Raw genomic sequence first — 12,328 nt, 5'->3', positions numbered from 1 at the left:
GAGGGGTAAGTGTGCGGAGCCACGGCTCCTGGCTTTCCCCCTTGGCAAAGTTTTTGCCCTCATCATGACTAACAGATTGTAATTCCCATGCCACAAAGTGCAGTTTTACTGGTGTCACTGGAAGAGCCAATTCTCCTAGCAGGATCAGGCTTCAGTTTCCTCTGCTGTCACATTGATGGGGAGCGTGCAGATCATCTGGCATCCGAGCCTTTGACCCGGGGCTCGAAATGAGCTGCATTAGCACAGTATAAAGTGTTGCTGTCCCCCCCCCACCTGACGAGCCCCTGCGCATTCCTGTTCTCGTGTTCCCTGACCTGCGTCCTCGCCGTCATCGGCTGCCGAGATGCGCTCTGGCATGTGGGGCAGCAGACATGGACGCCCGCCCGTCTCTCCAAAAGACGACCCTTTTTGGATGCCCTCGGGCACTTTGCCTTTTACAGATATGAAAACTCGTCCAGGAGGTTCTGCATTTTTCTGAGGATTATGTACCATGGCAGTTTAAAAATGTTGAAGATCATCTTTCCATTTCTGTCACTAATTGGTGCTCCAGATATTTAGGTGAAGGAGTCAGTGTCCCATCCCTACTCATGGAGCGGCAGTAATGTGTCTGCTCAGGCTGGTGCTTCACGTTACACCGTAAGCCCAATTCCCAGCTCTACACCATAAGCCAAATTCCCAGCTCTCCCATTCCTCCTGGCCATGTGCTTCCCAAGCCTTGCCTTGGGCTGCTCCTGGAACTGGCTAGGTGCCAGTTTGCTAAAAAAGCAGGAGAGCAACTTGGAGAGCAGGGCGAGTGCCCGGGGGCTTGGCTTGCTTTGCTCAGGCAGGTGGGTGAGCGCGGAGCAGGGGAAGGCTGGACTGAACCCATCTCCCCAGGACTTAAAACCGCGAGGGACACGGAGGGGTTGCTCTGTACTTCACTGACTCTCAAAACATGTGGGCTTGCCTGCCTCTGATTAAGTTACCGTTAATTATCAGGCACTCTCGTTTCGGAGGATGTCATAACGATACACGTGGGTTTAAGGAAGCAGTGGTAGCACCGAAGCACGCTCTGGAAATAGTGTATCACACGGCTCGTGGTGGAGCCTCAAATATCAAAAGCTGCGTTTGATAAAAATTCAGGCCAAGTAATTTATTTGCTGCTAACTGAGCAGTTGCTTGTTAGACTCCAGAGATCCCCGGCTGCCAGAGTACCATCCTCACCTTGCCTAGAGGAGGAGCTGAGTTTAGTTAGCTAGTTAGTTATATTTAACGTTAGTTATATTTAGTGTTAGTTATATTTAGTATTTTATTTTATTTTATTGATTTATTTATTTTAAATCTATTAATTATTTGTTTATTCCCACGCAAAGCAATGTTTTCTCAATTTTACTCCTGACGGTCTGTAATCTCCCGTGTCTATGGAAAACCACTACCATTTTATTCGGTGTTTGCCATCCCTGCTGCACATGTCAGTTGAGGAATAGTGGGAGGTTTCCTTCCTTACTGGTCCGGAAAGGGGCCAAAGCTCTAAGTCAGGCCGAAGCACGAGGGCTTGGACAGCAGCTCAAGCTGAGCCGAGTGCCACATCTGCGTCATGTCCTGGGCTGTGACATAGAAATAACTCCACTGTGACGCAGAAGGAGCTGGCACCTTGGGCGGCCTCCCCCCTGCAGAGCCCGGGTTGGGTGGAAGGGTGGAAGCGCCTCTTCCCTTTGCAGGAGGCTGTCTTGGGGGTGAGGGACAGGGAACCCTGAAGTACATGGTCACTTTTGGTGCTCATGCCTCAAAATAGCTATTGGAAGAGGTAAAGATGGCTCAGAGGAGCCCCAAGCACAATGGGAACACCAAAGGTGTGCTGCAGGAGTCAGTCATCGATGAAACAAAGACATAATAAAATCTAATAGCTGGAAATTGAAGCTAGACATGTTCAGAATGGAAACATTTTTGCAGACTGCAATTTTTGAAGACTGAGAGCAATATAATCATAAGAAGAAGTTAAGTGGGACAGTGGATTTTCCATTACTTGAAATTTGTTCATTGAAGTCAAACATCTTTCTAAAATTTTCACTAAAATTCAACATACAACGCTGTGTGTAAGTCAAAAATTACGATGTTCAACAGCCAAGCTCACCCAAGAGAGCCAATGAGATATAGTGATTATTTTGTTGTTAAACATTCTCGGTTTTGTCCACGGCTGACCCAGGAACCGGGCGGATGTTGGGAAACAAGCGTCGTTAAGGCAGCAAATGCACCGGTTTGTTCCTTATCGGTTCTTCATTACAAGCAGTGGTTTTGGCACTTTGCTCGTATTATGCCGAGCGCTTTTGTCACCACTTCTGTGGTCCTGGTGGATAACTCTTATCAAAGTGCCCTAGATCAGGTTATCAGCCAGAAGCTGCTGCTCTGCTCTCTGGCAAGGTGCGGCGCTTGCTGGAGGAGAGCCAGAGGCTCCGGTGAGGCTCCTGCGGCTCTGCTTGACTCCCTTTCCATTAAGATTCACAAGGGCTTGGGTAGGTGGTGAAAACTCAACCTCGCTTCGATGTGTTGCTGGCTCTCGAGCTGGAAGAGAGGGAACTGAGAGTGGCTGAGCAGTTCAGCGACGGGAGGGTTTGTTGTTTAGTGAAGGGAGGACTGCAAAAAATGTATGAGTCCAGCTCTCCCTGAAGCCCCTCCTTTCCAGAAAGGTAGTTTGGGGGCTCTTGGGGAGAAGTTGCTGGTTTGGTTTGTTAGGGGTAGCTCTCTCGTCAGCAGGAGCTGGGCCATGGTACCAGCAGAGACGAGGTGCAGCCAGGAGCTGGGGCCGGTGGCCGGGGCCGGGGCTGTGCTGCGAGGGGGGTGTTGGTGGTCTGCAATGAGAGCGTGGCTGCTGTGGCTGTGGCCGTGGGCGCCCTCGCACCCGGCTCCACTGGTGGTTTGCAAAGTGGCTCTTCTGCCTCCTGCCTGACAGAGAAGAAACACACTTTAGCTGATGGGTGGTTCCTGCTCTTGTAGCTGTAAGACCAAATTAAATCTCACAGCGAAGAATCCTTCACATAAGCTTTTGAAAACATGAAGCAAAATACAGTGTCAGCCTTTTAAAAAGGAGGAAATAAAATAAAGCAAGAGTTTCAGATTCTGCCATTCATCTCTCCTCCTCTTTAGATGAAACGCTTCCAGTTCCTTGGCTGATAGGAACTTTAATTCGATATTGGCTGGTAGCAAGCTCTGAGATTAGGCAGACAATTGACACTGATTTGTTAGGCTTACGGAGCTTATTTTCGGACTTCAACCTTGGGCAGAAAATGTTTGGGAATAATAAGAGGTGGTGTTAGGCCACGCTCAGGCGCTCCTCACAGCCTCTGGCATGGCTGCTCAGGCTGGTGGGGCTCAGCGTGGGCAATCCCTGGGCTTGGCCACCGTTATGCCCTACGGAGGTAGTCTGCCGCAGCGCTGTTTAAAACCTGTACTGGCAAATGCAAAAAGAGAGGAGTGATTTGGGTTGGCCTTTTGGGGTTTTTAGGTCCGTAGGCAGCTTAATTTCTCTCTTGCTTCATCTGCGGGCTCCTGCGTCTGCCTGTCAATATCCGTGGAGGTCAGTGCTCAGCTTTGCTTCACTTTTGCCTCTTCTTATCTTCTGCATGGATAATCTTTTTCATCACAAAGTGCTTACACGTCCCAGGTGGGCTTTTGCGAGCTCACAGCTTTGTATCCAAGGACCTGCCTTTCTGGGGAACTCACTCTTCTTTATGAGCTTTTCTGACGTGGCTTAGGGAAGGCATGGCTTCGTGTCTGAGCCACTGCTTTGAGCCACGGCTCAAAGCTGACGAGATCATTTGGGTTTTCCTTTTGGCATGTCAGATGGTGGCGAGCTGGAAACAACGGCTGGGCAAAAAACCCAGCTCAGTGCGTTGGAGGAAGAAAGGAGGGGACAGAGAAGTGTATGTGCTGCTCGCTCCCTTGGTGGCTTGTTGGAGATCAAGATTAATGAAAAGCAATTTCAGGAACGTGTTGACATGCATCAGCATAATTAGCACATCCTTGGCTTTGGCTGATCTCTGGAAGAAAAGCTCAACCTGAACTAAACCAAGTTTTAGCCCTGTCCCGCTGCCACGTGGGCGCTCTGAATTTGTCCAGGCGCCAGGAAAATGCAGCAGCTCCAGCGGAAGAGTTTAAGGAGCGTTAGACTCCCCTCTCCCCCCGGCATCCGCAAACCTTTTGCTTTTGCAGGCTTTTCTCCTTGAAGCAGTGGCAAAGAGTTGCCACATGCTCCTCTGCACCTGAGAAAACACTACTGCCAAGCTGTTTTACGGGAATGGAGGCGGTTTCTTTCTGATGTATACTCAGGATTAACTTTTCCTATAGCCCAGGAGTTCCTCTTACGCAGTTTTATCCTTCTTTAAATGCGTACAGGATACAGATGAGTATTACATGTTCTTCTAACACAAGGAGAGGTGTACAATTTAAAGGGATTGAGACTATGGGATTCCCCATTACTATTAATTATTACTATTTAATCATGTTAGTGTGTACTGGAAAAAATAATTTTTGAAAGATTTATCATTGAAGTAGGACTCATCGTGTTTTCCAGCAGGTGCCCATCTTTCAGGAAGGTATCATCACAGAAGTAGCGGTTCTCTGCAACAGGGCTGCTTTCCGTGCCATCAGTGATGATAATTGCTTCTCAGAATTATAATTACTGCTCGTACGGAAAAGGCATCTTAGGAAAACGAATTAATGCGATTTTAGGGAATTCGGCGTAGCGCTGAGGAGGGAGCCCATGCTCTGGATGTCGCTTTGGGATGCATAATATTTGCACTCCCCACTCCTGAAGTTAGCACAAATAAGGGGGAATCTCGTAACGGAATACGATCAAGGGAAGCAAGAAACTCCTAAGAAACCTCCAGGTTGTCGGCAGAGCGGTGCCGGCATTTCCCCGAGGCAGCATGGCTGGCACAGCGCGGCACTAATTCAGATCTGATCTGATCAGAATATGTGTTTCTGACCCACAGCTGCTCTGTATTTTGGAAGGGCTAAGATGAAACGGAGTGGAGACCCCATCCCCTTTCTCCTCTGCTGCTTTTGCATTATAGACCTGGCCAGAAAAGATTGATAGCCGTTGATGTTAAGTCCTAGCTGAAGCGTTTTTTTGCTGAGATAAACTTTAACTGGGTGATCTGTGCTTTTCTTGTTCTAAAATGTTATCCTGCTCAGGCGCACCGATGCTCGGTCCCTTGGCAACTGATTTCAGTCACAGAGAAATCCATTCCTGTATGTAGTTTTGCATTTTAACTTTTTTCGGGTTGTGTGGTACTTTGTACATCTTTGGGAATATAAGATACGAATGCCTTGAGGAAAATGAGTATTCATTTAAATTGTAGCTGCATCTTAAGGGGGGGGGGGGAGAGTACCTGGTATTTCTTAATAGTTTAATGTATAATATCTAGAAAACATGGCTGTAAACTAATTGCCTGTCTTCTGGGGTCTGGTAAGATGCTGCCCTGTTTGCATTAGGGCAGGGTTTATGGTCAGGAACGCTCGATGGCTTTGCAGCATTTGACTTTCGTATGCAATGGCAGCTGCATGCGATGGCTGACGATTTTTGGCTTTTGATGTTTTTTTAGAGGAGAACAGGAACAGCATCATCAATTCCAGCCTGGAATCCGTCATCTCTTCAAACGTAAACAGCTTCCTCAACTCCAACAGCGCGCCCCAGCCCAGCCTGAACTCAAGCGATCTTGAACTAGAAGTAATTAAACCCAACAGGCCGAATTCACTGTAAGTACAGTGGTAATTAGTGTTTTATAGGCTCTCTGGTCTTAGTCTTTAATCAGGGCTGTTTCTTACTCTGAATCCCAGCAGTTTGTTGAAGAATACAATTAACCATTTTAATTTTTAATGGGCGCCTAGCATGCGCCCTGCATTTTTAACTCAGTCTAAGTGGTGGAGTTAGGTACTGGGGGTTGTATCTGCTGGCGAGTTTCAGCGCTGAATATTTTGCACATGTGGAATATTTTTCGAGCAGAACTCCACATTGCTGCTTGAACTGCTCAACCCATCTGGTGATAACTCCAGCAAACACAAAGGACTTTTCTTCTGAGTCAAATTCTATGGCTGTTGTCAGTACAGTTGATCTCCGGCCAAATCTGTGCCATTGCTTCTGCTATTGCTTCCTTCATCTGGAAAGTTCAAGGGAAAAAATAGCGACCTTAGCAATGACTCCCTGGGGATGGCCGAGTTATTTATGAAGTCCCCTGAACTTGACACAGCTGAGTCCTCGCGCCGATGGCCGTCTCTGCTGGGGGAATTTCCTTCCTGCCACGGCTCTGCCGGGGCCGATAGCATTTTCCCACAGAACCTCCCCTCCTCATACATGTGAAGATCTGCTCAGATCTTCAAGAGCCATTGCAGTCCTTGCAAGCCGAAGCCAATTTTCCTCCCAGCACTCCTCGGCACGCCCCTGCCCGTCCCTGCGGATCGGCTGGGAGGAATGCTGCTCCCTCCACGGCAGATTATGGCCTTGCTGTATGCGGCGACCTTCTCAATTAAGAGGGACCTTCCTTCCCACCCCTCCAGTCCTCCCACAGGCTCCAAACACTTCCAGTTCCCACTCAATCTCAGAAGTCCCCAGTCCCTTGAGAGCAGACAGTGACATTTTTGCTTTAGCTGCTTTCTTCTGTTATCAGCAGAAGGATGGCTGAGGACTCGGAATGGATAAGTGCCAGGGCGGGTGCTGGTGGAGATGGTGACACTTGGTGCTGTTGGCTTGGTTGACAGCAAGGGTTGGGGTTTGGGGGGGGGTCTGGGGTGTAGCCCTCGCTGCCAGCATGTGGAGGTGGCTCAGGCCCCTGCCGGCAGTGGTTTGCATGGGCAGAAAGGTAAGTACGGAGCGGGCAGCCAGGGCTACTGCCTGTGCAAGCGTGTGTCTGAACAGAGGACAGGCTCTGGCTTTCATCCATCCGCTCTGCCTCTCTCCTCACCATTACTGCCACTAAAACCATCAGCTGCGCGAGTACCAAAGCAGCCCGGCCTCTTGCCGGCCTCGCCTGGCGTTGGCTCCGGGAGTGGGGTTTGTAAGGCTCAGCTCCGTGCCTCGCCTGCTGCCTGTGGATCTGCCGCCTGCGAGAAAGGAGTGTTGTGGTGGCAGAGTAGAGCATCCAAAGGTAGGACGCCTCTAAATTAAGGTTGCGCGTTACGTGTGTTTTGTGCTGAGTGAGGATGCATAGATACCTCATGCCTGGACTGTCGGCTGAAGCTCTGGAAGTCCGTCACATACCATTCCCCCAACAGGATATTTGTAGTTTATTTATCCATTGAGGGGAAAAAAAATGATGTGACTTATAATACAGTAAGGTTTGTGAGCCTGAGTCTTGCCGTGACCTTTACAGGGACTGTTTGCCAAATTCGCAGGTTTTCGGATTCCAAGAGTTGCCTCTTCCTAATCATTTCTTTTTTAAAGGACATCAAAAAGAAGTTCAGCAGAATAAATCAGTTAAAGCTATGTGGGGCTTTGGGGAATGGAGGCATCTTGCTGTTACTGAGGAATTAAGTGAGCAGACTGGCAGTGAAACCATTTGCTTGCCACCAGTTAAGGGGCCTTTACAATTCCATGAAGTGAAATAGTGATTAGCAGGGCAGCACCGGCCGCTCTTACGGCTCTGACAGTGTTTGTGGCATTTGGTGCTTTTCCTCCAATCCAGTGGTTACGCGATAATTTTTACACACGCGGGAATACACAAGTTCTCAGTCAATGTTGAGCTAAAGGTTGAAAAGGAGTCTTAGGGTGAATAATGCCACAAGGCAAAGGTTTTCTTCTCCATAACCCCAGATATTTAAATAAAATATCTTTAATCCAGTCTTTCAATGAGAAATGAAGCATCTGACTTCATTTTATTCTTTTTAAACAGCACGGCTAGGTGGCACTTCAGCCCCTCTGTGCCCGCTTACCCACGAGCCCAGGTCTGTGCCCATGGCTTTGGCAGGTCCGTGGCTTTTTGCCCTCGGTGGTCAGCGCTCTCTGGGGGTGTTGGTTTCCAGTGGCGAGGATGAGGAGGGTGAGGAGGGCTGCCAGCAGCGGGTCTATCCCCCAGCCCTGCCCTGCGGCTGTTTACAGGCTGCAGTCTGGGTCGGGGCAGGGTGTCTGAATGGGGCCAGTATCCCGGTGGCTTTGTCACTGTGGGATTGCCCAAATAATATCTGTATAAAGCCGCTTCTGTTTTTTTTTTAACCAGCTGAGTAATTTGGGCTTTGCAGGAAGCCTTGGGCAGCTACGCGCACTGCAGCTGGTCTGTAGTATCTGTTACTGCTGTGCAAGGGGTTCTGGTGCTCCCCTGTAATTACCGGACCCACAATTAGGGTATACGGCAGCGGGAGAGGTCTCAGGGTGCCTTGCCCTTCACGCTTCTTCAAATACTCTGCCAAATTCTCTGCCCGGTCCTGTGAGACCGATCTTTGAGCTCTGCTTCAGGACTTTGGGTTTTTTCTTGCGTTCTGCACCATTTTCTGGAATTTTTCGGCCGTGGACCAGGGCCATCCTGTCTGAGGACCCGTTCAGGAGGGGTTGGCTTCCCTGGCAGCCTGCCCATGAGCTGATCAGCTGCCTGAGCTGGGAGCCAGCGCTCGCCAAAATTCAAACCCTGCAGCTGAGGAGCTGTAAAATTCCAGGTGTGCGGAGGCCAGGAAGTCCCGCTTTCCTCCTTGGAAGAAAAGGGGATTTCTTTCTGAACAAGAAACTCTTTTAAGAGAACAAGTACAAAAGAACCCTGGATTTGGTGTTTCCTTCCCTTCGAGGAAGGGACCTCTGCTTCCCTAACAGGACAACAGCAAAGGTTAGTAAATTAAAAACCGCTCCAGACCAGAATTTGACCCTACCCCTCATCTGCGGGCAGAGCTGATTGCGGCCGTTCAGTGCTTAAAGGGCGCCTATAGGAAAGATGGGGAAAATCTTTTTAGTAGGGACAGCTGTGACAGGACAAGGGGTAATGGTTTTAAACTAAACCAGGGCTGGTTTAGACTAGATATAAGGAAGAAATTCTTTACAATGAGGGTGGTGAAACACTGGAACAGGTTGCCCAGAGAGGTAGTGGAGGCCCCATCCCTGGGAACATTCCAGGCCAGGTTGGATGGGGCTGTGAGCAACCTGATCTGGTTAAAGGTGTCCCTGCTCCTGCAGGGGGGTTGGGCTGGGTGACCTCTAGGGGTCCCTTCCAACCCTAAACATTCTATGATTCTATGATCTTCTGCTAAATGCATCGTGGAAAAAAAGACGGCTGATGGATATTTCCGCACCGGGGAAATGCCTTCATTAATTAGGGCTTTTTCCTGCTTTATTCTGAGGTTTGGTGCCTTTAGGTGTTGGTGTGTGTCTTGCCCTTCACCCACATGGGCAGGGTGGGCATGGTGACCCTGGTGCCCTGCCCAGCCTCAGCTGAAGCTGTCCTGAGATGGGTGCCCACCTAGGGAGGGCTGAAGGGCCAAGCAGGCATGCAATGAGCCTTTTGGCATTAACATCGCTTTGAAATCTTTGCTTAGGTTGTCTCGTGGCATCAGTGGGTTGCTCATCGGTGGCTGTGTGTCACCTTCTCACATGTGCTACCGAGCAGGCAGACCGTGACAGCCGCAAAGGGGAAAACATGTTTTTTCTGCTGGTCACAAGGTACCAAACTCTGGTCCGTGCTCAGGGAAAGCTGCGAGGTTGTGTTGCCCCGAAGTGATGCCCACCTCGGAGCAGCTCTCCAGCCCAGCCAACGGCAGGGATAGCGATGTGCCTGAGGCCATCAAGCCTTTAAGCCTTGATAGAGCCCGAGCGGGATGTCCCCTCTCGGGACCTCTCACGTTGGGCACGGGGGCTCCTGGCTGCACGGGAGCTGTGGTGCAGCTACTCACCCTCTGCAAAAGCACTTCGGGAAACTGCAGGGAAGGGTGTTGGGTCGTTTTGGTGTTCTTGCTTCTCAGTAAGATGAAAACCAATGTTCGTGGGGAAATAAGTCCTGTGGATCTCAGGGGGAGACTTGTTGGAGCACAAATGTTAAGGACTGCAAGTCTGGGGGGTTTCTTGTTTTCCTTTTGCTGCAGTGAGCACCGATGCATTCAAAGGTTGCCTTTAAATGTGCAATGCTAAAAAAATTGTGAACACTGTGAAATTAGAGATGTTTGTTGGAGCTTTTGTTTGCAAAAGCCTCTCGGCTCCCTTCTAAATGCTCGTGTCTCCCCCAGCTCTGCTCCATGGGAGCTGAGCCGGCTCCTAAATCCCCCTCGTGGGTGCCGGTGTGCACCGTGCTCTGGGCACGATGAGCGGTACAGCAGCGGCCGCGCCGGGGCCGAGGTCTCCCTGCCGTGGTGCCGTTACCCCTCTCCTCCTCCCATGGGGAATGTGGTCGCTCGCACCCTCGCCTTCCCTCCAGCGTGGTCCCCCTTCACCAACCGGGAGGGAAATTGTTTTGCTGCAGGGCAAAGGCTCTTCCTTCCCAGCCACCAATCGGGGTTTTACTATGGGAATGCATTTATTTATTAGGGCTGGTTTTATTTTTATGGAAAAACTGCTCTGGGCGGGAGTTGTACTCGGTGAGTCAGCAGGACTGCTGTCCCGTGCCAGGAGCTGTCGCTGCGGCCGCGGGGTGCGGGGGGACCGGGGCTGGCTGCCGGGGCCACCAAAGCCCCAGGGAAGGGGATTTGTTTCTAAATCAGTGTTGAGTTTCTTTATCCTGCCCTTGCAGAAAACATCTTCCTTAGAAAACATGGCAGAACAAGAGCCAGAAAGTGCTGTGTTTCTAGCATAGCTACTTCAGCTGGAGTGGGGGAAGTTTTCAAATTAAATTGTATGATTGTGAAAAGCAGAAGATGTAAGATTGAGGGTTTTAAAATCCTTTAAAGAAAAAAGTACCATGTGGTGGTAGCTTTGCAATGCATACCCGTGAAGCCTCCGAGGTGGGGTGTATCACTGTGGATAACCAACACTTTGTGTTTTTTCTTCTCTGTTTTATTTATTTATTACTCTCCTCTGCATCCCTGCATTATTCAAAGACCTGCACTGCATGCGGGGCCCCGCTGCGCTGGGTGCATGGGCGGCCGCTCCGAGCCCTCAAATCTGGCCGAGGCCAAATCAGAGGTGGGTGCTGCAAACACGGGCAGCAGCAGTAGCCCCATTGCCTTCCGCAGCCTCGCTAGAATCGCCTTTTAGTGCTTAAAATAAGCCTAACTTAGTCTTAAACTAGCTGTTGGGTATGGGACTGGGTGCTTCTGGCTGGCTTCCTACCTGCGGCTTGCTGCAGGCTTCTCCAGGCGTTTGCAGAGCGTTAACCCTTTGGAAAACAAACAGCAGTCAAAACTTTGTGGAAGAGGGAGATGGAGTCCGCGAGGGTTTCAGCTTCTCCTCTCATAGTAATTTCTTGTTGTGCGGGACTGTTTTGAAGGTGGAGCGGTGCCAGGTGATGTTTAGTGGGTAACCTGATGGGCTGCATTTTTGCATTTCGTCTCCATGAAATTGCCAGCCTGCACTCTTGTAAGTACGGACGTGCAAGTGATATCCGGGAGGGGGGCTTCTGCCTTTCCTTTTTGAAGGGGACGTGAGCGTCAGAAGCATGCAGCAAGGGCTGGGGTGGCTGGTAGAGCACCCAAAATACACAGCTAGCCCGAGGGATGCTTGCCTGGGTCCCTCAGCGGCAGCCAGTCCATTGGCCAGCCTTGGGCAAGCGTTGGGGCAACCTGCTCCACCCGCAGCACCCCGCTGCTGCCCCGAGGAGAGCAGTGCCGGGCGGCTGTTGTTGGGAGGACAGGCTGGCTGCTGTTTCATGTCCAGCAAAGAGGACTACAATACGAAACACTTTTCCTTTTTTTAAACGCTTTTATGTTGTTAAAGTCCTTGGCCATGTCTTTGCAGGAATGTTTCCCAGTGGTGGCTTTGAGTGCTTATTTTAGCCCCCCCCTGCCCTTTTCATTTTTTGCTGCCGCCAAAGGACTGCTCCACGGCCTCCGATGAAGCGAAGCACAGCCTGACGGCGCTTCTGGGATGTTTCTGAACAGTCGCTTCTTACAGGTTTCTTAATGCTCTGTTAGCAGCTTGTTGATTTCTGAACTCGTAAGACCGTCTGTCTCTGGTGGAAGATGATTTAGCAGTGTTCTCAGAGGCAAAAACTTCCCATTTCTGGTCTGCCTTCATGGCAGGGTGCCCGGGAGGACGGGGGTGTTTCTGCTTGCCTGACCTCTCCTCCCCCAGCTGCAGGCAGGGATTCACGCAAACCTGCCTGTTTGCCTTCAGCGTCGTAAGTCCCGCGGTCCATGGCGTGTCACCGTCTGCCACTGCCCTCTGCCTCGGGCTGAGCGGGCAGCACTCTGCCTGCATCTCTGCCTGCATCTCTGCCTGCCGCTCCGC

General features: G+C 50.4%; 1 protein-coding gene across 1 annotated transcript in view; it reads left to right on the top strand.

Moving 5' to 3' along the window:
* The window catches only part of ARHGAP26 (Rho GTPase activating protein 26), a 152,385-nt gene that overhangs the window by 113,222 nt on the left and 26,835 nt on the right, over positions 1-12,328 (top strand). The window contains exon 21 of the mRNA XM_035902657.1: positions 5,583-5,736. Coding sequence (XP_035758550.1) covers positions 5,583-5,736 — 154 coding nt within the window. The remainder of the gene's footprint in view (positions 1-5,582; positions 5,737-12,328) is intronic.

Source organism: Egretta garzetta, unplaced genomic scaffold (genome assembly GCF_000687185.1).
Source record: "Egretta garzetta isolate BGI_Z169 unplaced genomic scaffold, ASM68718v1 scaffold1, whole genome shotgun sequence".
Classification (NCBI taxonomy): domain Eukaryota; kingdom Metazoa; phylum Chordata; class Aves; order Pelecaniformes; family Ardeidae; genus Egretta; species Egretta garzetta.
The sequence above is the reverse complement of the archived record's forward strand: the minus strand, read 5'-3'. Positions and strand labels throughout refer to the sequence as shown.